The sequence below is a fragment of the Notamacropus eugenii genome, chromosome 5 (assembly GCF_028372415.1).
Source record: "Notamacropus eugenii isolate mMacEug1 chromosome 5, mMacEug1.pri_v2, whole genome shotgun sequence".
Taxonomy (NCBI): domain Eukaryota; kingdom Metazoa; phylum Chordata; class Mammalia; order Diprotodontia; family Macropodidae; genus Notamacropus; species Notamacropus eugenii.
Window position 1 is genome coordinate 6,417,914 of NC_092876.1, and position 27,797 is coordinate 6,445,710.

At 43.7% G+C, this 27,797-nt stretch overlaps 1 protein-coding gene across 2 annotated transcripts; it reads left to right on the forward strand.

Moving 5' to 3' along the window:
- Window positions 1-1,012: 1,012 nt before the first annotated feature.
- Window positions 1,013-27,414, forward strand: LOC140508245 (uncharacterized). Of its 2 annotated transcripts, XM_072616044.1 has the most exons (7): window positions 1,020-1,088; window positions 1,518-1,622; window positions 3,461-3,678; window positions 10,968-11,056; window positions 16,606-16,732; window positions 18,654-18,749; window positions 24,499-27,414. In XM_072616044.1, the coding sequence occupies exons 3-7, from the start codon at window positions 3,663-3,665 to the stop codon at window positions 26,184-26,186; spliced, it is 2,016 nt and encodes a 671-aa protein (XP_072472145.1). In that variant the 5' UTR covers window positions 1,020-1,088; window positions 1,518-1,622; window positions 3,461-3,662; the 3' UTR covers window positions 26,187-27,414. The 2 variants fall into 2 exon arrangements, with proteins under 2 accessions (XP_072472147.1, XP_072472145.1); XM_072616046.1 differs by lacking the exon at window positions 1,518-1,622 and having other exon boundaries at window positions 1,013-1,088.
- The last annotated feature ends 383 nt before the right edge of the window (window positions 27,415-27,797 follow it).

Genomic DNA, 27,797 nt, shown 5'->3' on the forward strand with positions numbered 1-27,797 from the left:
TTTTAGGTCATCTCATCTGATCCAATCTTCCTGGAATCCTCCCCCCAAATCTAGGTTTTGTGCCAGCCTATGTGAAGCTTCTCTTACTTTCTAGGACACAGTGATACCTTCCTTCTAGGATTCCCATCAATTCTACCCCAGCAAACCAGTTCTTTGTTAAAGAGAATCAGTTCTAGACTGATAATCTTCCCCACGGTTTCTCCAAAAAGAAGGCAAGGCCACCCCAAAGCTTGGCTGCTCTGGTTTCTGTCAGATAGAGATCTGCTGATGCCGACTATAGAATGGGTGAACTCAGCTTTCACAGGACAGTGAGACCTGGGGCTTTAGGGGAGGGCAGTGATATGGATCTCCCTGACCAAGCAGGGGCAGTTCGTGGTCTAGTGAATAGATCACTGGGCTTGGAGTCAGGAAGACATTAATTCAAATCTAGTTCAGACACTTAACAAGCCGTGTGACCCTAGGCAAGTCACTGAACCCTGTCGGCCTCATTTTCTTCAACTGTAAAATGGGGATCATAGGGTTGTGAGGATCAAATAAGGTAATATTTTCAATGAGATAATATTTGCCAAGTGCTTAGCACAATGCCTAGCACAATACTTATTCACCTCCCTTTTCTCCCGGTAAGCGAATGCCAGTGGGGTGGGCAAGGCCCATTCGAGATTGGGGAAATCCAGCATTCTGAGTTCAGGTGGGTTGGAGGACCACCCCGCCTATAGTGATTCCCTCCTCCTCCCCACCCACCCCCCTCGAAGCACTTAGCTCCCCCCGGGGCCAAGGTGAATCAAGCGAGACTGGGACCAAGGGGTCAAGGTGTGTTTGTGGGGAGGGGGGCAGTTTGCGTCCAGCCAGGGGCAGGAGTCCACACCGTGAGCGTTCCAGGTGAGTCTCAGCGGTCAGACTACATTTCCCAGAACCTCTGCGTCCACCCAAGTGTGTCGCGGCCTAGCTGCTGGGTTTCGGCCGGGACTCCTGCGGAGCTCGATGCTTTCTGGGAATCGTAGTTCGGAAGCTCACGTTGCGCAGGCGCAGTTCCTCGTGGGGCCGGTCGGGTAGGCTCTTTGTTCGTGGGCTGGTTTGGCCACGCGCAGGTGAGGGAGTGCTGGTCGATGTCAGTCCGGGAGGGAAGCACACATCCTGTATCGGGCCCCCGGGGGCAGGGTGATCGTGGGCGGGATGTCCGTGGGGCGCCGAGAGTTAGTGCCTACTACGAGGAAAGGGAGGTGGGGCGGGGATTGGTGTGGGCGTGACTGTGTGGGCGTGGCCATGCGTGGGTGGGGCAGGGTGGGGATTGGTGTGGACGTGGGTGGGTGGGTGGGTGTGCGTGGGCAGGGGCTGCAGAGAAGGTGTGTGCCTGCGGCATGGGCCGGGGAGGGGCTGGGCTCTGGGGCTTAGGGTGGGTGACGGGACGTGATCCCACTAGGGCTGGTCTGGCCTCGTAGTAAACCTGGAGAAGTGTCTTTGTTGTATCCCTTTACAAAGTAACCTCACAAAGAGCTACATTGTATCCCTCCCTCCAGGCTTCCTCAAACCCTGGTCGCTTTCGCCTGTGGCTGAACTGTGGCTTGGTGAGAGGAGAGAGGAGCGGGGAGCTGCTGTGGGGTCCAGCCATTTGGGAGAGCTTGGTAGGAAAGCTGGAAGGAATCTGGCCAGGGGACATTTTTCACCCCAGAGTAAGGTTTGGGAGAGGAATGATGTGAGGAGGTCAAAGTTCCTGGTGACCTAGGGAAGGATGCTGAGGGTTTGGCTTGGCTGAGGGCGGTCTGGGGAGAGGCAGGAGGGAGGCTAAGAGAGTGAGGGGGTAGCTATGGAGAGAGACCCCCAGCAGACCCCCTGAGGAAAGCAGCTACACAAATTCCATTCCCTCTTTCTCTCCAGAGCACCCCTATCCCTACCTTGTCCTCTCTTTATGGCCTGCCTGCTGAGGCCTCCCCACCTCCAGCCAACTTGTCTGGAGCTTATGACTGCCCTGTTTGATGCCTTTTGCCTCCTGGGATCCTGGAAGTCACAGACGGTTCAGTGGGATGAACAGAAGGCTGGATTTCAAGTTGAAGGAGCAGGGTTCAAATCCTTAATTCTATTACCTTCACTCTGATGATTCCTCAAATTTATCCTGTCTGTATCTTGTTTGTACATATTTGTTGTTTCCCTCATTAGATTATGAGCTTCTTGAGGGCAGGAACTGTCTTTTTGTATCATTAGGATAATACCTGGCACGTAGTAGGTGCTTAATAAATTCTTATTGACTGAGGAAATTTGAACCCAAGCCCTTCTGATCAAAGCTGTTGCCCCCCTACTGGATTGTCTCCCATTTTCCTTCTCATATCTTTTTCCATTTCTAAAACTTTGTCTTTGAAACCCCTCAGCTCACTCACCATGTCTTGCTTCTTCTCTTTTCAATGATCCTCCATTTTATTTTTCATTTTTGTTTTGTTTTTATTTTAGTTCTCATTGAGGTCCCTGGCACTGAATTCAAAAGCTGCCTCAGCACTTCAAGGACAGGCTATCTTGGTATAGGTTCCCCCTCTCCTAACAGAGGCAGATCAGAATGCCTTCTAGGTTGGACACCTCCTTGGAGGAATGCTGAACTTGGAGTCATAAGACCTGAATTCAAATATTGACTCTGCCCCTTATCAGCTGTGTGAACTTGGGCTAGCCCATTCCCCTCACTCTGGGCTCTAGTTTCCTCCTCTATAAAATGGGATGTTTGGGCGAGGGGTTGGATCATGTGGCCCCAAAGATCCCCCCTAGTTCTAGTTCTGTGTTCCTTTGGGATTTTCAAACTGGGCATTTCACCCCATCATCAGAGCTACCTATTATTGGGCCCAGAATGGATGCCTTTGCAGCTTGGAGTAGGATCTGCCAGGCTGGTGTTTCATGGACACAGCCCTAGAATTTTGGTACTCTCTGTGCCACAGTGAAGAATACGTCCTCCATGGGACTCCAAATTCACTTGATTTTGGTTAAAAGCACTGGTCCTGGCCTTGACCAGACTGAGAGCTGGGAGAGCCCCAGAGATACCTAGAACAGCCTCCTCATTATACAGAGGAGGGTCAAAGAAGGTAGCCCACTGGATGTAACACAACTACTGAGTGCCAGAGGCAGGCTTTGAACTCAGGTCTCTGTGATTCTAAATCCAGTGCTCTTTTCCCTGTGTCGAGCTGCATCTTAAAGAAAGCCTTGTACATGTACCTCCTTTACCATTGAATGAATGCCATATATCACAACTCTCTTCTTGGTATATCCAGAGATATTTGGGGTTGTCTGTGTAGGTCTTAGGTTGGATGTGCAATTGAAGTCTCTAGTTCCATTCCACTGCCTCTATCTTTTTTCTGGTATGGGGAGCTCCAGGAGTCTCCAGGGGTCCAGCCTAGAGCCCCAGAAGAGGTATCATTCTGTGCCAGAGAGAATGATCTATGCTACCCAGAGTGAAGGTCTCAGCTAATATGACCTTGCTGTTAAGCCCCCAGGTTCCAGCTTTGCATGAAGGCATCTTTGGGAGGCAGGAATCAGCCCTTGGAGAGAGCAGACCTACTCTGAGCCCTTGAGAGGACCCTGAGGTGAAGGAGGCAGTGGGGCTGAAGCAACTCCTGACCACCTTTAGGTAGGGGCAGAGCAGCTAGAAGATACCTGGGAAGGAGGTGACCACAGAAGACTTGACTCTAATGCTTGAGGAGCCCGGTGAGGATTAAAGTGTGTGTGTGTGTGCTCATGCCTATGTGCGTGTGCTCATGCCTATGTGTGTGTGCGCTCATGCTTGTGTGTGTGCTTATGCCTATGTCGGTGTGCTCATGCCTGTGTGTGTGCTCATGCCTATGTGTATGTGCTTATGCCCATGTGTGCTCATGCCTATGTGTATGTGCTCATGCCTATGTATATGTGCATGCACCTGTGTGTTCATGCCTGTGTGTATGTATGTGTGCTCATGCCTTTGTGTGTGTACTCATGCATGTGTATATGTGTGTGCGCATGCCTGTGTGGATATGCTCATGCCTGTGTGGATGTGCTCATGCCTATGTATATGTGCATGCATGCGTGTGTGTATGTGTGTGCTCATGCCTGTGTGTGTTCATGTATGTGTGTGTACTCATGCCTGTGTGTGTTCTCATGTGTATATACGTGTATGTGTGTGCTCGTGCCTATGTATGTGTACTCGTGCATGTGTAAGTATGTGTGTATGCTTATGCCTATGTGTGTGTGCTCATGCAGGTGTGAGTGTGTGTGTGTGTGTGTGTGTGTGTGTGTATTGGGGTCAGGGTTGGCAGGGGGAGGGGAGAATGATGTGTAAATTACCATCTCATAGACTTGTTGCCTGGAACATTGATGGTTAAGTGGTTTGACCAAAGTAGGAAAACTACTGGGTTTCAGAGGTAAATATTGAGCCTAGGTCTCCTAGACTCCCAGGCTGACCCTGTTCTCACCACTCCATGCTGCCTTAGCTTTGGCTGCTGCCATTTTTTGGGACCAGAGATGGGATTTCATTCGTGTTAGACATCAACTCCTAGTGAGGAGTCTCCCTCCCTGACACAGAGAGGACAGGAAGGAAGGGGGAGGAAGAATAAGCATTTACATAATGCCTACTGTGTTCTAGAGATGGGCCTTTATAGGCATCCTTGAACTCCTGGGGGATAACCTCCTCTTGCCATATAACCTGGAAAATTTCAGTCAGCTTTTGTATGAGCAGTTGTCTCCCTACCTTGTAAATCTCTGCTTCCCTTAACATCCTTCCCCAATTCTAGGGCAGAACCATTTGGGGTGGAAACTCTCTGGGTTCCTCAGTTGCTGTGGTGGCAGCAGCACTTGCCAGATTTGGGGGACAGGGCTAGGGCATGGCCCTTGGGGGAGGGGTAGAGTGGTTGTTCCCAGGGCTCTGGGTCTCAAGCTCCTTCAGGGTGGGAGAGGAGGAGGTGGTGGTTTGTCTTGTTGGAAACCTGCTGCCTTCTGTCTCTCTGGGCACCTTATATCACCAGTGCTATTAAATTAGCTCCTTGAACCATGGCCATGGCATACCTGGGAGTGACAAAAGCCCTTTATCTTGTTGAAATAGAATCGGCCTTTTTGCTCTTAACGGAACACAGGGCTCTTGCTCCCTTGGCACACTTGCTAAAATAGCTTTTGTTTCCCAGCAGCTGTCAGGCCATTTGGATCTCCTGACAGGTCTGTAATTAGGTTGACTATGAATGAGGGTAGCTACCCTGCCCAGCCTCTGCAAGTGCACATCGGCTGGTCAGTCACTGGGCTGCACAGCTTATTTATGGAGGGCTTCAGGTCATGCATCTGGTGGTTCTGCGGAACATTTTGATAAACAAAAATCGTTTTTGGAGGTATTCAAGTCTTTCTCACTCTGCCTTTACTCTGCATTCCTCCTCTCAGAAAATGAAAGTGTCCAAAATGAAGAACCTATAGAAAATTTGCCATATGATAGCTGTAGACCTCTTGAAGGTCCATTTCCAAAACCCAAACTTAAAAAACAGATAAATGATTGGTAGTCAGTATCTCTCTTGACCCTGCCCTTCTTTCTGTGTCCCTGGTCACTCTGCCTTGTGCCCTCAGTTCATGTGTTTCTCTCTCCATGCTGGCTTTGTTGCAATGGCCTCTAGTTGGAGACCTGACCTCCAGCCTCCCTCTCCAGATAGCAGGGATACTAGAATCTTGGGAGGGATTTTTTCAGGATGTGGGAGACATGGGCATATGTATAGGCAGAAATAGATGGGGAGAGACTGAAGATTTGAGAGTGAGTGGGCATGATAGTTGGTTGAGGACAAGGGGGGATGAGATCAAGGGTGCTAAGCCTTGTCATGGAGGAGGGGTAGGAGGAGAGAGTGAGAGATGATGTTGGGGGTGGGGAGAAGGGGAGAAGGGTGAGCTTTGGGCAAATAACCTCCTTTGTCTTTTTGGTTAAGGATCAGGTAGAGTTGACAATTGGGAAAGCTGGGGTAAGGAGTGTTGTAGGAGGCTTTCTTTGAATAGTCAGTGAAGTAGGGAATCGATCAGAAAGTAGTAAAACTCTTTCCTAGCTGCTGTGAAGGCCCAGTTGATGACAGATAATGGAACCTTGTAGTCAGCCTGGCTTTGTGATTTCCACCAGCTATGTCCTGGAGGAAAGAAGGAGGACATAGGAGAAATGACCTAGGGCTGAGGTTTGGCAAGGCTTGAGGGTGATAGGACAAGGGAACATGGGAGTGGAGAGTAAAGGAACTGGCTTACTAGGGGATTCAGATTGGGAAGGAAGAAGAGTGTTGCCAGAGGAGGGGCAGCATCCATGGAAAGCACTCAGCAATGGAGGGATTTGAAGTCACAGTTAGGATGAAGAAAGAGCAAGGGGAAGTAAGACATATAAATGATTGGGAAGAGATTGGAGAATATCTGAGTTCTTGACCATCAAAGTATAACATGTGAAGTTTTGCAGGGGAGGGGAACCTGTGGCCTCCAGGCCACACATGGCCCTTTAGGTCCTCAAGTGTGGCCCTTTGACCGAATCCAAGTTTGGACTCAGTCAAAAGGCTGCACCCAAGGACCTAGAAGGCCATATGTGGCCTGGAAGCTGCAGGTTCCTATATTTGGTTAGATGTAGAGATGTAGCTGAGGTGGAGTGCAGGGTAGGTTATAGGAGTTAAGTACAATAGGGAATTGGAGATCAGAGAGAACATCAACAGGTTTTTTGAAGTCACTAGTATGAGAGCAAGAGTTGGGGTGGAGAGGGAAGCTGTGAGCCAAGCACTGAACCTATTGAAAAGGGAAGGACAATGCCCTGAGGTTGGCACACAACAACCACCAGGATATGATTTGTTTGATAAGTTTGGAGATGTTTATAGATCATGGAATCATAGATTTAAAGCTGGAAAGGACTTCCAAAGCCATGGAGTTCAACCTCCTTGTGTCATAGAGGAGGAAACTGAGGCACAAAAGAGTTAAGTGACTTAGGGTCACAAGGAGGTGAGGCAGGATTTGAATTCATGTCTTCTTAACTTTTAAGTCCAGTGCTCTATCCCTTATGCCAAGCTCCCTCTGGCTCAATGATGGTGGTAAAGGGAGAGTGTGGAAGTGGCAGCATGGAACAAGGGTGCCAGTCCTTTCCCTGGGACCAGTGAGTCAGTAAGTATGTGAGAAAATGCAGCCAATACTGGTAAGGATGACCAGGGAATCAAGGCCACCCAGAAGACAGAATGAGTGGGGGAGGAAAAGATTCATAATGAATGGGAGTTTATTAGCTATGGACAAGGAAGTAGCAGGAAACAGGGGACAGAAGCAATTGCTTCCTAATTGACAAATGACCAAAGCATATGAACTATCAGAACTCAAAGGAAAATATCTAGGTTCCGAATAGACATGAAAAAAATGTTCCAAATCACTCATAATTAGAGATGCAAATGAAAGCAACCCTGAGGTAGCTACCTGCCAGGCCTAGAGGCCTGAGGGCTACCCGAGTCTTCCCTTACCTCTGTCGGAGGTCTTCGGTTGGCCAAACCGGATGCTCGTATGAGAGAAAGGATGTTCCAGAGTCGAACAAGGGTTGAGCTTTATTTCAGGGTCTAGTTACAAGTGCAGGGGAATTCTTCCTTAGGAGGGAGCGAAGAATCTCCCAAGGAGGCAAAGATCTTACAATAAGAGATTGGAAGTAGAAGTATAAGTGGGGAGAGAGGGGGAGGGGAGAGAGGAGAGAGGAAAAGCGGAGCCTTGTTGTCCTCACACGTGGCCCCTCCGCCCAAGAGAACTTTCAGGCTTTCCTGATCCTACTTAAGCTCTCCAGCCGCATAGTTTGCATCTGAATACCGTGCTGTTAGATAACAATAGTGTGCCCAGATCCGGGACAATCTCGAGGGCGGGAGAGCTCTCTCCCATCACGTTTCTCACGGGAAGAGGCGGAAATACACAAGATAGCTCGGTTCACCTCGATTCCCAGTCGTTTCCTGGGGGGGCCTCGTGAGAACTCTAAGATTTAGAAGTTCCCACCTTTACCCGCCCGAGACTGTCCACATGGAATTGAGCTTCCAACCCCAGCAGCTACCCCCTCACAGCCATCAGATTGGCAAAGATAATCATAAAGGAAAATGACACATACTGGGGGTATGTGTGCTGACAGAACACAGGTAAATCGATGCCCTCTGTTGGCAGACCTGCACGTTGACTTAGTTATCCTGGAAAGCAATTTGGTACAGTGACTGAACTCTGCATACCCTTTGTCTCAGCATTAACAGTACCAAACCTGTGCCCCAAAGAGATCACAGAAAGAGGAAAAGGACCCATGTGCATAAAAGTGTTTGCAGGAGTTTGCTCTTTTTGTGGGAGCAAAGAACTAGAAACCAGTGGGGTTGTTGTTGTGTCTGTCTGTACCCATCACCTGGAGCAGGGCTGAACAAATTCCAGAATACAAATGTACTAGTATTGTCCTGTAAGAAATGATTAAGGGGATGGTTTCAGAGAAATCTGGGAAGATTTGTATGAACTGATGCAGAGCAAAGGGAGCGATCAGTCATTCATAATTATTTACTAAGCACCTACTATGTGCTAGGCACTCTGCTAAGGGGTAGAAAGAAAGGTAAAAGACAATTCCTGCCCTCAAAGAGTTCACAGGCTAATGGAAGGGACAACCAGGAGTAGATCCAGAAGAATAATTTGTATAATAACAACAGCCTTGTAAGGATAAGCAGCTTTGAAAGATCAATGCAGTGACAAGTCACAAGTCTGGAGACACATTTCTAAAGCATGCTGCCCTACTCCTGACAGAGAAGTGATGGACGGGGAGCAGAATGAGATGTAGACATTGTTTGGACATGGATGATACAGGGATTTATTGTGTTTGACTATGTATATTGGCTCTAAGGGTTTTCTTTTTCTTTTCCCAATAGGGGGATGGAGGGAGGAGGAAATTTTTGTTAGTTGAAGAAATAGGATAAAATTTAAAAATTAAAGGAAGAAATTGGATGACATGAGCTTTAAGGATCCTTCCAGCTGACAAGCTATGATCTCAGATTGAATATCATGGTTGGATCCCTGGGGCCATCTGCTTGGGATACTGATTCAGGTTGCCACTGGCCCTTTTATGACCACTCTTGGTCTAGTGGTTTAAGTGGTTTTGTTGAATTCACGTGATAATATCTGGCCAATATATCACCACCCTGTCCAAAAGTTACACCTTGGGAGACTTTGTTAAATAAAGTTACCTCCAGGATCAAATTAAAAATTTGTTTGGATCCCTAAAGCCCGTAGTAACCTGGTCTCACTTAGCTTTTCAATCTTCTTCCCCCTCCATATACTACTCTGTGATCTAGTGACACGAGCCTCTTGGCTGTGCTTTGTATGGGACACTCCCTTTCCAGACTTGACCCTTCCTGTCTCTGCCTCTTGGCTTCCCATGCTTCCCACCTTCTGCAGGAAGGCCTCCTGATTCCTCCTTGTGCCCTCCCTCTGAGATTATCTCCAATTTAGGTGGCTCAGTGGATAATGCGCTGGGCCTGGAGTCAGGAAGACCAGAGTTCAAATATAGCTTCAGATACTAGCTGTCTGACCCTGTCACTTAGCCTCGGTCAGCCTCAGTTTCTTCATCTGTAAAATGGGGATAATAATAGCATCTCCCAAGGTTGTTGTGAGAATCAAATTAGTGATCGTACAGAGCTTTGCAAACCTTTAGGTGCTGTCCAAGGTGCTAACTTTCCCCCTCCGTACCTCCTCCTCCTGCTCCTCCTCCTTCTCCTCTTCTCTTCATGTGCATTTTATTAGTGATTTGGAGTGTTCTTGGATCAGTCACTTTCACAGCTCCACCCATTTTTTTCTATTTCTATCTTTTGTCATCTTTGCCAATTTGTTGGGTATCAGGGCTGCGTAACTGTCACTGTAGGAGGGGCTGACTCCTCTTTTATGGTTCTTCTCTGTCTGCTGTGCTCCCACTTCTGTGGACATTCAATCTCTAGCTGCCAAAGGACTCGGTCCAAGGACTCCAGCCAATGGATGCCTTGAACATCTTTTGAGCTAGGAAGGGGAATCTTCACCAATGGGAGAAATGAGTAAGGTACAGCAAGGATGAGTTGCATATTCAGTATCACACAGCCCAGAGTGGGGGCAGAGCTTGTTTATTAAGACTCTGCAGGGATGGCCTTTCACCCCTGCCTCTTAGACCCTCTGGCTTCTTTCAGCTCACATTTATGAGGCCTTCCCTGATTTCCCCCTCACCCTGAGATTACCTTGTGTTTACATCGTGTAGGTGTCTCTGTATTGTTTTCCCCCAACATAACATAAGCTGTTTGCAAATGAGGTCTTTTCCATTTTTATCTTTGTTTGGTCAGTAGATGGCTCAATAGATAGTGCATTGGACTTGGAATTAGAAAGACGTGAATTCAAATTCTGTCTCAGACACTTATTTAGCTGTGCGACCTGGTACAAGTCACTTAGCCTTTCTCTGCCTCAGTTTCTTTATCTGTAAAATGGGGATAATAAAAGTAACTGCCTCCCAGGGTTGTTGTGAGAATGAAACGAGACAGTTATATGCAAACCTGAAGGCACAATTGAAATGCTCCCTGTTATGTGTATCTCCAGTAACTCACACATGTTACTCTTCAGTCATTCAGGGCTGTTGAGATTTTATCCATGGAGTTTTCTTGACAAAGATACTGGAATGGTTTACCATTTCCTGCTCCAGTGTGTCACCATTTTACAGATGAGAAACCAAGGCAGATAGGGGTGAAGTGACTTGCCCAGGCTCACACAGTTAGTGTGTGAGGTCAGATTTGAATTCAGATCTTCCTGACTCTGGACCCGATGCTCTATCTACTGCACCACCCAGTACAAAGAAAATGCTCAGTGGTTTCTTGTCTTTTGGTGATTTATTGACATTCATAGCTCTTCTCCTGATTTAACAAGCATTTATTAGCTGCCTTTGAATTCTCCAACTGTGGCCTCACTCCCAGGTGACCTGTGGGAAATTTCACTCTGGTGTACTCATCCTCCCTCATGCCTTCTTTCTTCTGCCTTAGCTCTGCCTTTCCAAGACTCAACTCTTGATCAAGACAAGAGCACTGAGGAGGAAGGAATGATTTCTGGGTTCCTGCCCACCAGGTTTCAGGTGAGTTAAGGCTTCCTCTCTTTCTCCTGAGATACTGTTTCATTTCTCAGACCAGAGAAACCTCTCTTTCCCTTATCAATGGTGGTGGCTTCCCCAAGCCCAGTATAGGAACCCGAGCCCCCTCGATTGTCTCCCAGAAGGCAAGCTATTTCCATGGAAGCTTTCTAGAGTTCATAGACCAGGGGTGGGGAATCTGCAGCCTCAAGGTCACATGTGGCCTTCTAGGTCCTCAAGTATAGCACTTTGACAGAATCCAAGATGTTTGGCCCACACCTGAGGACCTAGAGGGCCACATGTGACCTTGAGGCTGCAGGTTCCCCACCCCTGTCATAGATTCTTGTAGCTGAGATCCCTTCATAATACAAGCAGACTCATTTCAGAAGTGGTACTGACAGCTAAAAGATTCAGTGATGCAGCAGTTCAGTACATAGGGCAGGAGGTTGGACCATTTGACTGCTAAGGTTCCTTCTGGCTCCACAGTGTTCTTTTTCCCATCTTTGGTACTTTCTCAGGGGATAGTGGTGACTGGGCCTGAGTTCTAGAAGGCTCCTGAGGGCCTTCAGTGAGGTACAGGCCCTTCCAAAGCCTGGATGGCTTAAAGTGTTGACCTAGTCATAGACCGTTTTTGTCATACAAGGACTGGCCTCAGTATTTTTCAAGAGGCCGCTCCCCAGAAATGCCCCTGGGGGAGGAAGCTTTTTAGCTGCCAAGATTCACAAAGGCAATCTGCTCAGGTGGGGAGAAGTTTCCATTCTGTGGAAGTGGAGGCTGGGCCCAAGGCCATCGCTTACTCAGTTAACAAACCTTCCTTTTGCACTTCCTCGGACCCAGCACCAGTGAAATCACAGATCTTTTTACTACATGGAAAATTTAACACTTGCAAATGGCTGTTCATGTATACCTGTCAGTAATGCCTTTGAAGTCCCCTCTGATATCCACTTGTTCACACTTTTAAAATCTAAAAATGGGCTCTCTAATGGCAGTCAACAGTAAAACTCTTAGTTCTGCTAAGTTTCTGCATTTTGCAATCTGTTTCTTTCTGAATTTTTATCCACTCCTTGTGATGGAGATGGAGTGCATTCATTTCATCACTTCAGTTTGCCACAGTTTGTCATACCCAACAGGGCAGCTGGCTGGTGCAGTGGAGAGAGTGCTGCACCTGGAGTCAGGAAGACCTGAGTTCAAATTTGGCCCCAGATACTTGCTAGCTGTGTGACTGTGGGTAAGTCACTTGACCCTGTTTGCCTCAGTTTTCTCATCTGTCAAATGAGTTGGAGAAGGAAATGGCCAACTACAAAAATATTCCAGCATTTTTGCCAAGAAAACCCCAAATGGTGTCATGAAGAGTTGGATGTGACTGAAGTGACTGAACAACAATAAGTCATACCCATTTCCTGTGCATTAAGCATTTAGGTTGTTTCCACATTTTAATTTATTTCTTTATTGCTAATTATAAAATAGCTAGCATTTAAATAGCAATTTAAAATTTGCTAAGTGTTTTACAATGATTATCTTACTTCATCCTCACATCCACCCTAGGACTAGGTGCTTTTATCTATCTCCACTTTATAGGCAAGGGAAGGAAGGGATGGAGATGTAAAGGGACTTGCCTAGGATCTCTTAGCAAGGAAGTGGCTGAGCCAGGATTTGAACTCAAGTCTTAATGACTCCAGGTCGATTGCTCCCGCTGCCTGTTATCCAGCATGTTCTACCACATAGCTGTCCCAATGGTTCCTATAAACAATTTGATGCCTTGGGTCATGTTCCCCATAACTGGTTACAGGGTTGATGGGTATGGCCAGTAGCCTAACTCTTCCAACATTAAAATTCTTCGATTCTTCAAAGTGTTGAAGCAACAATCTAAGTTTTAATAAGATTTGCCCCCACAGTGGCTGTGGAAAGACTTTTCATGACTCTTCATTCCCACTCATTATAGATTGGGAAGTCACTCAAATAGAAGAAGAAGAAGACATTTTTCTTTTGCAGGCCACGAGTCATCAAATCTTCTTGGGAAAGTGAAGACAGATAGTAGCATAATCCAGCGTTCTGAGTTCTAGAAAGATCACAGGAAGCTAAAATGATGAGTTTCTTGTCTTAAGATGACATTTAGTGGAGACCTACCTCCTCTTCATGGGAGTCATGTAATCCAACCCCCTCTTTTGAGAGATGATGAGAAGGAAGCCCACAGAGGTGACAGGACCTGTCTATAGACATATAGTGAGTCAATGAAAGAGGCAGGATTTGCATCTGGGGCCTCTGTCTTGGGGTTTGGTGTTGTGTCCTCTATATCTCTATGTGAAATGGCCTCTATACCCTGCAGGACATGCAGAGGGTCCTGGCTTCTTGAATTCTGTGGTAGCATAGCACAAGCTTTGGTAGAGTCTACTAAGCAGTCTGGGTCTCAAGCAGGGACTGGTCTGCTCCTGGACTGCAAATCAATAGGCTGAGAACCAGGTTGGCTGAGTGTAGAGAGGATCAGTACCATGTTGACTTTGAGTGATGATTTATTAATAAAAGCACCATAGCTTCTGCTCAGTTCTAGGCAGGTTGCAGGCTACATCAGTGGAAGGATCTTTACTCTGATGGCATCACAGATTTTGCTCTTCTTACCTCTGCAATATCTATCTGATTTGTCCCTTTCTCTCTACTCAGATCCCCATCTTGTTAATCTAGTTTCTCAACTATTAAATCTCTAGCCATGATAGAGCTGAGCCATCTCCAGTTGTCCTGATTAATATCTGGCCACTGGATCCAGATGGCTCCAAAGGGGAAAGTGAGACTGGTGACTTTACACAGCCCTCCCTCACTTAAATCCTATTCACTTGCAAGTCATGGCACTTGATGTCATCATGGTCCTCTTTGAGAAGAAAGGACAAACCACACACAACCATGACTTCACAAAGAGTATTGCTATAAATAAGTAGTAGTGTATGGGAACTTTATTCTTATAAGTTGCTTCCTTGGGGTATAAGCCCAGTAATAGAGCCTATGGATCAAAGTATATGAATATTTTAGCTACTTTATTTGTATAATTACAAATTGCTTTCTAAAATAATCATACCACTTCACAGCTTCACCAACAATGCACCAGTGTGACTATCTTTCCACAACCCCTCCATCATTGAGTGTTGCCATTTTTGTCATCTCTACCAATTTGCAGAGTGTGAGGTGATGTCTCAGGGTGGCTTTCATTTACGTTTCTCTTATTAGTGATTTGGAGTATTTTTTCATATTACCTTGTGTTTCTAGGCTTGGAGTATTTTTTCATATGACCTTGTGTTTCTAGGCTTAGCTCATCCAAAACAGGAACTTCTTCACATAGTCTTCTCTGCTTGTCTTATGCTTCTTATGCCTCTAAAGTCATTTTTATACCCTTCTCTGCCTTTTAAAATACTTCCTATTTTTTAAGGCCTAGGACAAATATTATCTCCTCCCTGAAGCATTTCCCTGATCATTCTCCTGCAACCAAGCAGTAACATTTCTTTTTTTGTATCTTGGGAAGTACCAGGGGGGTCCCTCTTATATTCGTATGCCATTTTGTATTTCTGTGATTTCTCTTTATCATAGTGTCTTGTACTAGAAGATTTGTAGCATGAGGGCAGGGATCACAGTTTGTTTTTCTGTCTTTGTGTCTTGCCTGTATTTCTAGCACAGTGCCTAATAAATGTTTGGATTTGCTGGGGAACAATTTTCATGAAGGCCTCTACAATCCAAAACAGGACAGTAGTTTTGGGGGAGGACACAATGGGCATAGTAGTGTCTGTAGGTGAGTGAGGAAAACTCACACTTTACTATAACATTTGTGATTTATTATTTTGTGTTTAGTTCTGCCTAGAATATGGTGATCAGTAATGAAGCATGATTGCTGATGTTAAAGTATATCTGTAAGGTACTAGCCCTTTAAAGTACTGAACTTTCCTATGGAATATTTTGTTGAGTTAAATCTGCTTTCACAGTGTTCACTTATCTAGGGGTATAGGTCTTTTCTGAGTTTCAAGAAAATAGTTTTGGAAGCATTTACTATGATTCAGAATTCTGTGATAGTTATTGCTAATTGAAATATAATAAGTGGTGCTCTGCTGGATCCATATAGACAACAAAATTGTCCAGTGATTATAGACAGAAGAGAAGTGTTTGGCTACTAAGCGTCAGTTAAGGTAGAGTTATTCTTTGCAGAGAGGACCCAGAGCATGAACACATAAAGATAAGAGAGGAGAGGTGAGAGGACAGATTTCACAACTATGCCACATAAGTGTGAAGCTGGAAGTGATAGATACTACAGTTGTTGAGAAGGAACTCCAGCTGAACAGAAGAGTAGCTTGGAAGCATATAATCAGAGAAATTACCCAGCAGATCATCTGGTTTGCCTCAGACAGTGAGTCAAGAATGGCATGGATCAACTCAGCTTAGCAATGGAGCCATTCATTCAGCATGGAAACTGTTTGTCAAGAACTTTTATGGAGAGACCATGAGACAGAGAGGATACTGATCTGTAGTTTCAATACTGAGTTACCATGATGTTTTAAAACATTTAATTTTTTGACCTTCTTGCTAAGTAAATGTTTGTGATCTAAAAGTATTGTTGTGAGTGATTGATTTTGTCTAAGTAGAAGTTCCTGAACAAATGACATGTTTAGTAGGGGGAGGGCATTCCTTCATAGCAATGTGACGCATAGAACCCTGAGTATAACCATGTGGTGATTCTTCTCTGGGCACCAAGTTTTGCCAATGCAATAGCAGGTTGGAGAGAATGAGCCAAGCCAGAGAATGCAGGAGAGGTGTGGGTGGCCACCCCATGCTCCCATTGCATAGCTAATGGGAAGGCACATGCTCTTTGTAGTAATAATGCAATTTCAGACTTTAAATGACATGGTTTGCTTGGCTTTCTCTTTAGCAGATGATTTGTTGGGCTGAACTTGAACAATAAAGAACAAATATCTATGTGCTGAACTCAATAGTGTCTAATACAAATTGAGTCTCAGGTGCAGTGCTGGCTTTGGAGTCACAAAGATCTGATTCCCATGTGGCCTCAGACACTTAACTAGCTTGTGGCCCTGGACAAGTCACTTAACCCCTGTTTGCCTCAGTTTCCTCATCTATAAAGTCGGGATAGTAATAGCACCTACCTCCTGGAGTAGTGAAGATCAAATGGGATAATACATGTAAGGTGCTCAGCCCAATGCCTGGCACAAAGTAGGTGCTATTTAAGTGTTAGTTCTTCTTTTCCCCCTCTTCAATCTCCTTTTTGTCACTGTTGTCATCATCTTTGGCATAGAATGTGGAGGTCACTGAGTGGAGAGAAAACTGAAATTGGAGCCATAAGACCTGGGTGTGAATTCTGGCATGGACACGCCTTTTGTGCACAGAATCACATACCCTCTCTGGGCTTCAGTGTTCTCATCAGCAAAAATGAGGGGATTGGACTAAATAACCCTTCACTTACAGATCTAGGTCCCCATTATCCTTTGCCAAGCCCAGTGCATTCTGACAATTCCCTGTCTCTTCCATGAATGGATGTTTGGTGATCAGGAATTTGTCTGATGTTTCAGGAGTCAGTGACATTCAAGGATGTAGCCGTGGACTTCACCCAGGAGGAGTGGACAAGGCTGGACCTTGCTCAGAGGGCCTTGTACAGGGAGGTGATGCTGGAGAACTATGAGAACCTGGTCTCTCTGGGTAAGTGTGACAGTAAGCATCTGATAATGTTTAATATAAAATTTTAGAATAATCTCTTTGTTCTCTCTGAAGCAAACTCAGAGAGTGCCTCTTCCTATGTCAGCAAAAGCCAGCCAAGGCCGACTCTACACTCCTTAAGGAGACCTTTAACCTAAGACACTATATCTTGAATAATGAAACTTTCCTTTGTTGAATCTTATTATCTATAGACACATACTATGTTATGAATAATGGGACTCCCTTACTCCCTTATCAGACCCTTCTTCTAGCATCCTAGTGTGAAGAAAGGAAAACACAGATACCTTGGGTTGTAACTTCAGCTTTTGTCAAACTCTGTTAAGATAACAACTTCAAAGGCCTGTTTAGGACAGGAAGCCTGGTGGGATTTTCTTACCCAGCTGGAATCCCAAGGCCTGACCAACATTGCTTTGTTAATTGTCCTGTCTTACTGAATTTATGGTTTGCTTAATTAGGAGAGCTTCTTTCTCACGGCAAAATGTATATAAGCCAGAAGATTTCTGCACTGGGGAGCCAGAACATTTCTGGCTCCATAATGCATTATGTAACTGTTTTCTTTATGGGGAATTGATCAATTAATTAATTAAATCATAAAATGTATGCACTTAGCTTGTTGCCTTTCTTTCAAAGTTTTAAGGTCAACACACCCCAACATACGCAGGGGTGTCTGCTATCACATGTTCTTAGATCTGCATTCATCAAAGGAAAGGCAAATTTTGAGGAGTTAACAATCACTTTAATCAAACACATGTATCAATCCTTTAACCAAGCACATGTATCATTCACCTTGTTTGGGGGGGTCAGCACCCTGAACTTCAAAGAAAATACAGAGAAATAAAAAGTCAACAGACATACTCCCAAAATATCCGAACATAATTCAGCAGAAAAATGTCTGACCATAATTACCAGAGAGGTAAGCACAGCATCTGGGTTCTCAAAGCCAGGGGGCTCCTTAGCAGCTTTCCAAAGTCCTCATCTGGCACTCAAATCTTCTTGCAAAAACTAAGACACAAAGTAAAACCTCATCCTCGGAGTATTTATACACTTTTTAGAGCCAGGGAGCATAACCTTTTGACCCAGTGCCTCAGTAGAAAAAACAAAAGTTACTTGGGACCCTCCTACAAAACAATTCCCCTAATTAAGCTTCTCACAATGGGCAGGCCCATAAATGGGTGGGAAAGATCCTCCCACCTCACCATATTCAATCAGAGGCACTTTTAGTAAAACAAAAACAGCAAATGATCCTAATTTGATTGCCATTATAGTAAGGATGGCTTTCCACTGGGATCTGAAACTATTCACTCAGATGCCCTTTTAGTGTCACTTGTTAAAGGTTGGGGCAGAGAAGAGTGTGTATATGTGTGTGTTCCTAGAATGCTTCAACTGAGGTTTGGATTTTTGTGCAGGAATATTCAGTACTAAGTATGATATTAAGAGGTTCCACAATCCTTTGTGGTTGATCACATATTTCTGCTCCCTGTCCCCAGGTGGAAATCCCATAGCTTCCTTGTGGTAGCCCTGAGGCTGCTCCTCTGGTATACCAGGTCAAGACCATTGCTAAGGTCCTAGTCCAGACACCCGAAGACCTGAAGTTTCCTACTCTTTTAGAAGGGAGGGGGATAAATGAACCAATGTTCTTTTTGTATCCAAATCAAACATGTGATACATTGCCTTGGACTTTGGGAATCCAGCATATCCTGTAGAAGTCCTCAGTAGTGCTCTCATTCCAGCACATTCTGAGAGGCAGCTTGGCCTAGTGTGTGAGTGTAGGGCTGCAGGATGCTGTTTCAGTGGAAGATTTTCTAAGACTGGAAGAATCAGTTTTCTCAGTGAGTTGATGCCTTCTTCACTTGAGTTGGCTCTCTCTTCCCTGAACTTTCCCTTTTCCTTTCTTCATGGATAGGGCTTCCAGTTTCTAAACCAGATGTTATCTCCCAGTTGGAGAGAGGTCGAATGCCCTGGATGCCAGATGGTGAAGTCTCAAGAGGCGTTTGTCCAGGTGAGTGAGTGACAACAGACAGACGTGGTAGACAAAGGCTCAGCTGCTTGGTCAGGTGGCTGCACCTTGGAGATGCTGGCTAGGGAGTTCTCCTCACAGAGGTGTCTGTGGGGAAGGTTTGGGCTAGTGTTGTGTGAATTCCCTTTTAGCCCACTTAACTAGCAACTCCCAATAAGCCAGCCCAAGCCAGAGTTTTTATTCATTCAGGGTAAGACCCACTTTGCCAGCAGTCAAGGGAAATGTGTCTTAGAATCTGGTTGGCAATTACATGAGACAAAGAAAAAACGGACTGCTTCTTATAATGCAACTGATTATACAAAGAAAGGAGGTCAGCTTGTGAAAGTGAATTATCTAAGTAGCCACAGGAGCTAGAGAAGAACTATGTCCTTGTTAGTCTAGCTAGTTATATTTGTTCCCCTAAATCAAAGGGGACCTGACATTATTTGTGAGATAAGAGAAACAGGGAGAGTGTATGTCTTTGGGCTGGGCAGTCCTTCTTTGTGATGGGTAAGTCTTTGTACCATTAGGGGAGGAAAGAAGATGCTAATGGGAACCAACTGTGCTAAGCTGGTCCTGAGTTCATGCTGTCCTCAGAAGTTCATGCAGGGGTCATATATAGAAAAATGGTGAATCCACCACAAAATGTCAGCTCTTAGTAGACTACTCTTAGAAATCCACTTTTCTTACAAATAGCTTTTAACAGTAGCTAACTTGAGTTTGCTCACAGACTTTTTTCTTCTAATTCACCAAATCAGTTTCCTGACCTCTCCTTTCCCCTACCTCCCCATATTTTCCTTTATATTTATTTTTTAAACTTAAAACTCTTCCAAAATTTAGTATCATCCACAAAAACAAGCACCCATGCTTTATTATTGTAAGTAATATTATGGTACAGTGGATAGAGCACCAGTGCAGGAGTCAGGAGGACCCGAGTTCAAATCTCACCTCAGACACTTGATGCTCACTAGCTCTGTGACCTTGGGCAAGTCACTTAACCCCAATTGCCTCATCCTGGGTCCTCTCCGGCCATCCTGAGGAATATCTAGTCACTGGATTCAGATGGCTCTGGAGGAGAAGTGAGGTTGCACAGCCCTCTCTCACTCAAAATAAAGTCAAGTGCAAGTCATGGCATCATTTCTCTGGTGGCATGGTCTTCTTCGGCAATGAAGGACGAACACACACACAATGCTTTGAGCAAATCACTGTACATATATTCTCTCATTTTATACTGACAGCAACACTGGGAGGTAGATGGTATAATTATCTCCATTTTATACTTGGAGAAACTGAGACAAACAGAGGTTAAGTGATCTGTCCAGGGTCACATAGCTGTATCTGAGACTGAATTTGAACTCAGGTCTTCCATTCTCCAAGTCTAGCACTCTTATCCACTGGACCCCTCTCCCCCCCAGCTGCCTCATTTGCTGGTTACCATGAAGATGAAGATACAATCATATCCCAGGTTGTAAGCTTCAACAATTTTCAGCATATGTGGTTTTTACAAAGTGTATAACAATCTAATGAGAGAGAAATAGTCTTGTTTCCTTCTCTGTGGCCTTCTGAGCCTTTTCCCAACTTTGTTGTTGCCTTTATCATGGTGTAAATATGAGCAGGCTTTTACTTTGCTTCTTCTTCAGTCGGCATCATGTCGTGTGATTTGTACTCCTGTTTGTGTTTTCTTATGGTCTAGTAATAGTATTGCATTGAGCTGGTATCACAGTGGAGCCATTACCCAACTGGATGTGTGGACTATTCCCAAGTTTTTCCTGTCATGAACAACTATGAATATTTTGGCATTCATATTTCCCACTAGCTAATAGCTACCTAGAGTATATTTGTGCACGTGTGTGTGTGTGTGTGTGTGTGTACCTAGGTTTCTATAGTGTGTGTATATACATTCTTTCTCTCTCTATATACATTCACACACATATACATATACACTTTTAGATTTACAAATCATCTAAGTATGTTTTGTCACTTTATTTTCACAACAACTCTGGGAGGTTGATGCTACTACTGGCAACTATGCTACTATGACTGTTTTGCTACAGGGAGGTCTTTTTGTATAATCTTTGTTGGGGGGAGTTGCAGACTCAGAGAGTACGCACAGTTTTGTAGCCCCATATCACTTCCCTAAATTGCGTTAGTTGAAGAAATGTTACATCTGCATTCATATGATACTGTTCCCATTTCCCCACAGATCTGCCAGCATTGCATTTCATAATTATCTTGGTCAGATTAATATATTAAGGTGATAAAAGACACTTATTTTAATTTGAATTTTTCTAAGTACTAGAGAATTTGAACTTGAACTTTTCAGATGATTTTTATCATCTTTTGAAGTATTTTTGAGTCCTTTGTCAAGTGGAGGGTATACTCTAGGGACCTGTAAGTTCTTAGTTCCTCCAAGATGGCACAATCAAGGGAGAGGAGTTTACTCTTCTCTTGGCCTGTGTTCTGGTCTGGGAGCAATCACAAACTGTTCTGTCTAGGATCTGTGAGTAGGATTCCCTATCCAGAGCCTCCACAAGTTCCACCAGGCCAGAGCATCTCCTCACCCCAGGACTGCCGCTCAGGGCTGAGATCCAGATCTGCCACTGGATTCCCCCAGAATCTTTAGGCCAATGGCTCCAAAAATGGATGCTGCTGCTGCCCTGGGGCCAAGATGGACCTTGCTCCTCTCTCACCCAGGTGAAGGAGTTTTCTTACTGACTTTTGAAGCTGTCTTTAGCATTTGTGGGTTGAGAAATCTGGGAACCTCAGCTACTACCTGTGATTCCAAGCCCTGAGGTCTGCTGCAGTCTTGTCCATGCTGTGCTTTGTGGTCAAAGCTGGGCTGCACTCCGTGGGCTGTGCTCCACTCTGAGGTCAGTGCAATAGACCTTTCCTGTTGGCCTTCTGGTCTGTCTTGGGCTGGAAATATCTTTCACTCTTTTGTGGCTTCTGCTGCTCTAGAATTTGTTTAGAGTCATTTTTTACAGGTATTTTATGGGCTATAGAGGGGGGGAGAGCTAGAGCATGTCTGTCTTTCTACTCCACCATCTTGGCTCTGCCCCCATCTTTTGAAGTATTTTGATAAAATTTGTGAGGTCTTATTTGGGCACATCTACTGAGGAATAAATCTTGTTCTTGTGAGTTCATGTGAGCTTATTCTAGTTTTTGAATACCTTTCCCCCCAAAAAATAGCACCTTAAAAGATATTTTTCTTCTATCCCTTCTAATTACTTTTCTTTTTTAAATATGAATTTTATTTTTACAGAAATTTAAAACAGAGCACAAAAGAGAAAGTAAGAAAATTAAGTAAGATGAAACCAAAACCAAAACCACATGATTTTAGGTGATTATACATGTGTCTTTAAAACACTGTTATAGGCTAATTGGTGGCCTTGCTCCCAAAGAGGAATAAATTGACTTTAACATGGTGATACTTATATTATCCTTCTTTTCCTGGACTTTTTACCCTTTCTTGTATTTTTTGCCATAAATTGGTTCCTGTTATCATTATCTTTAACTACAAAGTTATGGTCAGTATGTGGTTCTTTGGAACTGGCTTTCCTTAGGTCATGGTTCTGTACACATTTCTCTGGTTCCTTTATTTCTGTCATTTTTTACATATGCTCCTCTAGGGAGGGCCCATTTCCTTTTGTCTTTGCACCTTCCAGCACCTGGCATGCTTCCTGGCACAGGGCACATGCTTCAGGAAATGGACTAAATGATTGCATAGTAATATTCTTTTGCATTTTCTACTCTCATTTGCTTAGCTGTTCATTTATTTTCACTTGTTTTCGAGTTTTTGCTATTACAAACATCACTGCTGAGAATATTTGTGGACTTTTCCTCCTATTAGAATATCATTTTTATAAGAAACCGATATGGAAAGCCTTCCCTCCTCCCTTGCTTTCTTTCTTTCTTTTTTATTTTGGAAGCATTGCTTTTTGGTTGTGCAAAAGCACTTTCTATAATCAAACTCCTTTATTTGCTCTCCTGTAGTTCCTTTTCTTTCTTTACTAGATGTAAATATGGCACACCTCCAACATGGTGATAAAAGCCAATTATGTCTAATTATTTTTATGCTTTTTAAATAGATGGATCACTGATTTAATTTAAAATCTATTGTGTCATCTGAAGTGAGATTTGGTATCTAATTCCACTTTTAGTATTGTTCCACTCTCCTGTTTTCACAGCCAGAATCTTCAGGAAGGGCAGAAGAGGCCACTCGATTCAATAAGCATTTGCTAAACCTTATCATGTAACCCCAATAGACATAGGGAGTAAAAAGACAAAACTGAAACAATTTCTGCCCTCCGAGAGCTTTCTGTTTACTGAGTGGGGTGGTGGTGGTGGTGACGGTGGCAATGTGTATGGAGATAAGTAAATACAAAGTAATCCAAAATCTTTTCAACTTGGAGAGAGTGTTATCCCAGGAGGTGATGAAGATGGTAGATGAGGGACTATTTTTATTGTCATTATCTTCAATCATGAATGTAGATGACAGACATGATTCTGAGACGGCTTTGCTGTACTAGTGGCTGAGGGCTCCAGAGCACCAAAAAGGTAAAGAACCCCTAGGGGCTTTCAGTCCAGGGCTCTTCCCATCATCTCCTGTTGTTTCATCCCCTTATTATAGCCTCCTGACAACTTTGTGAATCCTTTCATCTGGTCTGATGTGTGAGCTTGCTGTCCCAGCTTTCTGTTATTTGCATACATGATTGGCTTGGCCCATTTTGTCATTGGCAAAAAGGAGTTTAGTTGGACAATGATTCTCCCTTCTCCCCAATCCCCACTGTCTTAAGTTTAGTCTTTTCTGCCATAAACTTCTCAAATTCATGGGGTCTTTTAAATGACCACTTTTGTCCTTTGACAGAATGAGAAGCTTTTCTGGAAAGCTTATTTGGGCATGAAGTACTGGATTGTTTAGCTTGGGCTCTGTCCAGCTTCTGTCATTTCTTATTTTTGTTTTCATCTGTCATGTCTTTCTTGGAGAAATCCCTGAGAATCGTGTGTCTGTCCAAGTTGAATGTGGGCTTGAGTCCTTTGGGGTATTCTTTTCTGTTGATTTGCAAGCCTTTTCTGATTCTATATTTTGGGACATTTTTTCTTTATGACTGCTAAACTACATTGATCAGAATTGTAGGATGACAGGATGAGGGATCTGGAGGTGGAAGAGATCTAAGAGCTCATCTACTTCAACCCCTTCATTTTATGGAGGACTCCTAGGGAGGTAAAGGGACTTGCTTAGCATCATGCTGGTATTAAGCAGCAGAAATGGCATTCAAATGCAGGCCCCTGACTCCAATTCTGGCTCCCTTTCTACCATACCATTTTGTCTCTTCATCTCCCCTTTACAGTGTTGGGAAAATCCAATAACTCTGAATCTTTCTTCCTTTGGTCTGTTTTCCAGATTGGTCACTTTTGTCTGCAGAGATTAAAAGTTATTTTCAAACTGAGTATTATCTGAGTTCATCTTTTTGCTGTTTCCATTCTGTCTGCCAAAGAGATAACTGGGTTTCATGTTGATTTATTGTTTTTAATGACATCTATAAGTGGTTTTAGTATCCTGGAAAATAATTAATTCTTGGCATCAGTGATATGCTACTATCTCCTGGACTTGGGCTTCATTTCCCTCTTAACAGTGTGTATTGCCTTCTTTTTCTTTGCTAGAAGGCCCAGAAATCTAGACCTTAGTTTGTATTTTCCCTTGCAGAGATGAATGGCTATTGATGGTTCTTTTTTTTCTGATTTCTTTCAGATTCCCTTAATCATGATGCTAAGTGTGAAATCCAGGGCTCCCCTCCAACATGTGACCTTCCCATGGGAGCTCCATTACAGCAAATCCCACCAAAGGATGTTCCCTGGTATTCCAAGATAGAAAAAGCTGGGGAATGGAATGTCAGGTTACAGAGACAGAAGGCTAAGCAGGAGAAACAATTCAGACAAGCAACAAGCACTCACAGAAAAGCTTTGAATAAGGCAAATGTTCCTGAATGCAATACATTTGGAAGAAATTTTAGTCTGGGACCAATCTTTGTTTTACAGCCAAAAGTTCCTGCAGGAAAAAGCCTCCATAAATATGATACACCAGGAAAGAACATAAAACCCTTTTCAGACTTGATTAAGCGTAATAGAATTTCCTTAGGGAGTAAGCTTTACAAGTATAATAAATGCAGGAAGCCCTTCAGTTACCACTCAGACCTCATTCAGTTTCGTAGACTCCATCCTGGAGAAAAGCTGTATGAATGTAATGAATGTGGGAAAACCTTCAGCAGAAGGTCCTATCTTACTCAGCATCAGAGCATTCATACTGGAGAGAAGCCACACAAATGTAATGCATGTGGGAAAGCCTTTAGTCGGTGGGGAAGCCTTATAGAACACCAGAGAATTCATACTGGAGAGAAGCCCTATCAGTGTAATGAATGTGGAAAAGCCTTCAGCCAGAGGGGGCACCTGATTAAACACCAGAGGATTCACACAGGGGAGAAACCTTTTCAATGTAATGAATGTGGCAAAGCCTTCACTCAGAGAGGACATCTTATTGACCATCAGAGAACTCACACTGGAGAGAAGCCCTATCAGTGTAATGAATGTGGGAAAGCCTTTAGTACGTGTTCTTCCTTTATTAAGCATAAGAGAATCCACATTGTAGAGATACCTCTTACTCAATGTGAGGAGGCCCTCACTCAGTGGAGAAGCCTTACTGAACATCAAAGGATTCATGTGGGGTCAAAACCCTTTGAGTGTGATGACTGTGGGAAAACATTTAGTCAGAGGGGAAACCTTAATAAACACAGGAGAATTCACACTGGAGAGAAACCCTTTGCATGTAATGAATGTGGGAGAGCCTTCAGCCAGAGTGGCCACCTTACTGAACATAAGCGAATTCATACTGGAGAAAAACCTTATCAGTGCAACGAATGTGGGAAAGCCTTTCGACAAAACTCAAACCTTACTCTGCATCAGAGAATTCATACTGGAGAGAAACCCTTTAAATGTAATGAATGTGGGAAAACCTTTAGCCATAGGACATCTCTTATTTATCATCAGAGAATCCATTCTGGAGAGAAGCCCTATGAATGTAATGAATGTGGGAAAGCTTTCAACCAGAGAGGAAAACTTACTGAACATCAGAGAATTCATACTGGAGAGAAACCTTTTGAATGTAAGGAATGTGGGAAAGCCTTCAGTCACAGGGGGAACTTTACGGAACACAAAAGAATTCATACTGGAGAGAAACCATTTGTGTGTAATGAATGTGGAAAAGCCTTCAGTCATTGGTCATCCTCAATTTATCATCAGAGAATTCACAATGGAGAGAAGCAACATAAAACCAACAAATGTGGAAATACCTTTAGTCAGAGGGACCATCCTCTTATACAGCAGAGAATTCAGCCTGGGGAGAAACCCTCCAAATTGAATGGAAAAGCTTCCAGTGCCAGCTGAACCCCCTGAAAATATCAGGTCATTCATGCCAAATTGTAATGACCCTGGAGTTCCATTTGGGCCAGGTTCATCTCACCACAGAGACTTCAGACTGGAGAATCTCTTAAAGACTGTATGTATACAAAGGTAAAGATTTATGTGGGGAAAGTTTCCTAAAGACTTGTCATTTGTCATGTAATAGAGAGTCCAAATGGCAACATTTGGTGCATATTGTTTGGTGCTTTGAGGGGTAAAGACTGTCCTTGCTATGACATCCCTCTTTGCTGTCATTGGGGGGAGGCATGTTGCCCAAGTGAGCTCAACATGGGAGGCTGACGCAGGATGTGAACCAGCCCCTTGCCTATGAGATTACAACAAAATCATTTAGGGTTCCTTTTTGTTCTAAACTCTATAATAATAAACAACAAAAAGGAATACTCAGACTAAATCATAAATTCCGTTATTTAAAGTTTGTTAAACATCTCACAATTAATATTACCTATGACAAGATGCCCACATGACAAGATGGCCATGCAAACATCCCATTGGCTTCCTGGGACCCTTCAGAATGCTTTTTCCTCTGGGGAGGGTTTTGGGGTTACGCTGTTGTTGCTGTTACTTAGGTCATTTGAGTCAATATCTGTACTGTTCTTTTCATTTTTCTTGCTTTTATTTCATCTGTCTTACTTCATGGAAATTTTCCCATAGTTCTTTGTAATTTTTACATTTGTCCTTTCTTGAGGCACACTAATATTCCATTACATTCACATACCCAGATGTGTTTAACCATTCCCTCATTCATAAACATGTGGGTTGTTTCCAATCTAGGGCTCTTAAGATTAATGCTCCTATGAGTGTTTTTTGTAGAGCTTTTTATTCTTTTCCTTTTCGGTAACATCCTTAGAGTGTCATCTTAGAAGTAAAGTCAATGGAGTCAAAGAATGTGAACACTTTTATAGCATTTGATGCTTATTTTATATTGCTTTCCTGAAAGTTTGGACCAGTGTACATGTCTACTGTCATTATAATCATGTACCTATTGTGAATTTCACAGTACGATCCTTGTTGAAATTTATCATTTGATTGAACTATCTTTGCCAACTTAATGAGTCTAAGGTAGTCTTTTGAAGTTGCTTGATTTATATTTCTCTGATTATTAGAGCTGGAACAAATTTTCAACCCAAATCATTTGCAAATAATTAATTTTTGAATTTTCAGAGTAAAGGAATAAAAGATGATTGAAAAATGACTAAGATGATTTTTTTTTCACCTGAGATAGGGACATACATAATATGGATTAAGTCTAGCTGGGATTCTTTTTGGCATTTAAATTAGTTTTTCCTGGGCTTGTATGGGTTCAATTTATGGCTCTTCTGGCTTGGGGTTTAGGATAGAATCAGAGGAAGTCAAAACTGAAAGGGAGAATTCACCATGGTCTATTATTATGAAGGTTCTTAACCTGGAGTTCATCAACTTGCTTTTAAACATGTTTCAGTCACTGTGTTTCAGTAGCATTGATTTCCTTTATAATTTCACATATTTTATATATAAAAACATGATTTTGAGAAGGGCTTCATCTTCTTCACCAGTTTTCCTGCCCTGAGGAGTCTAGAACACAAAAAGGAGCTAAGA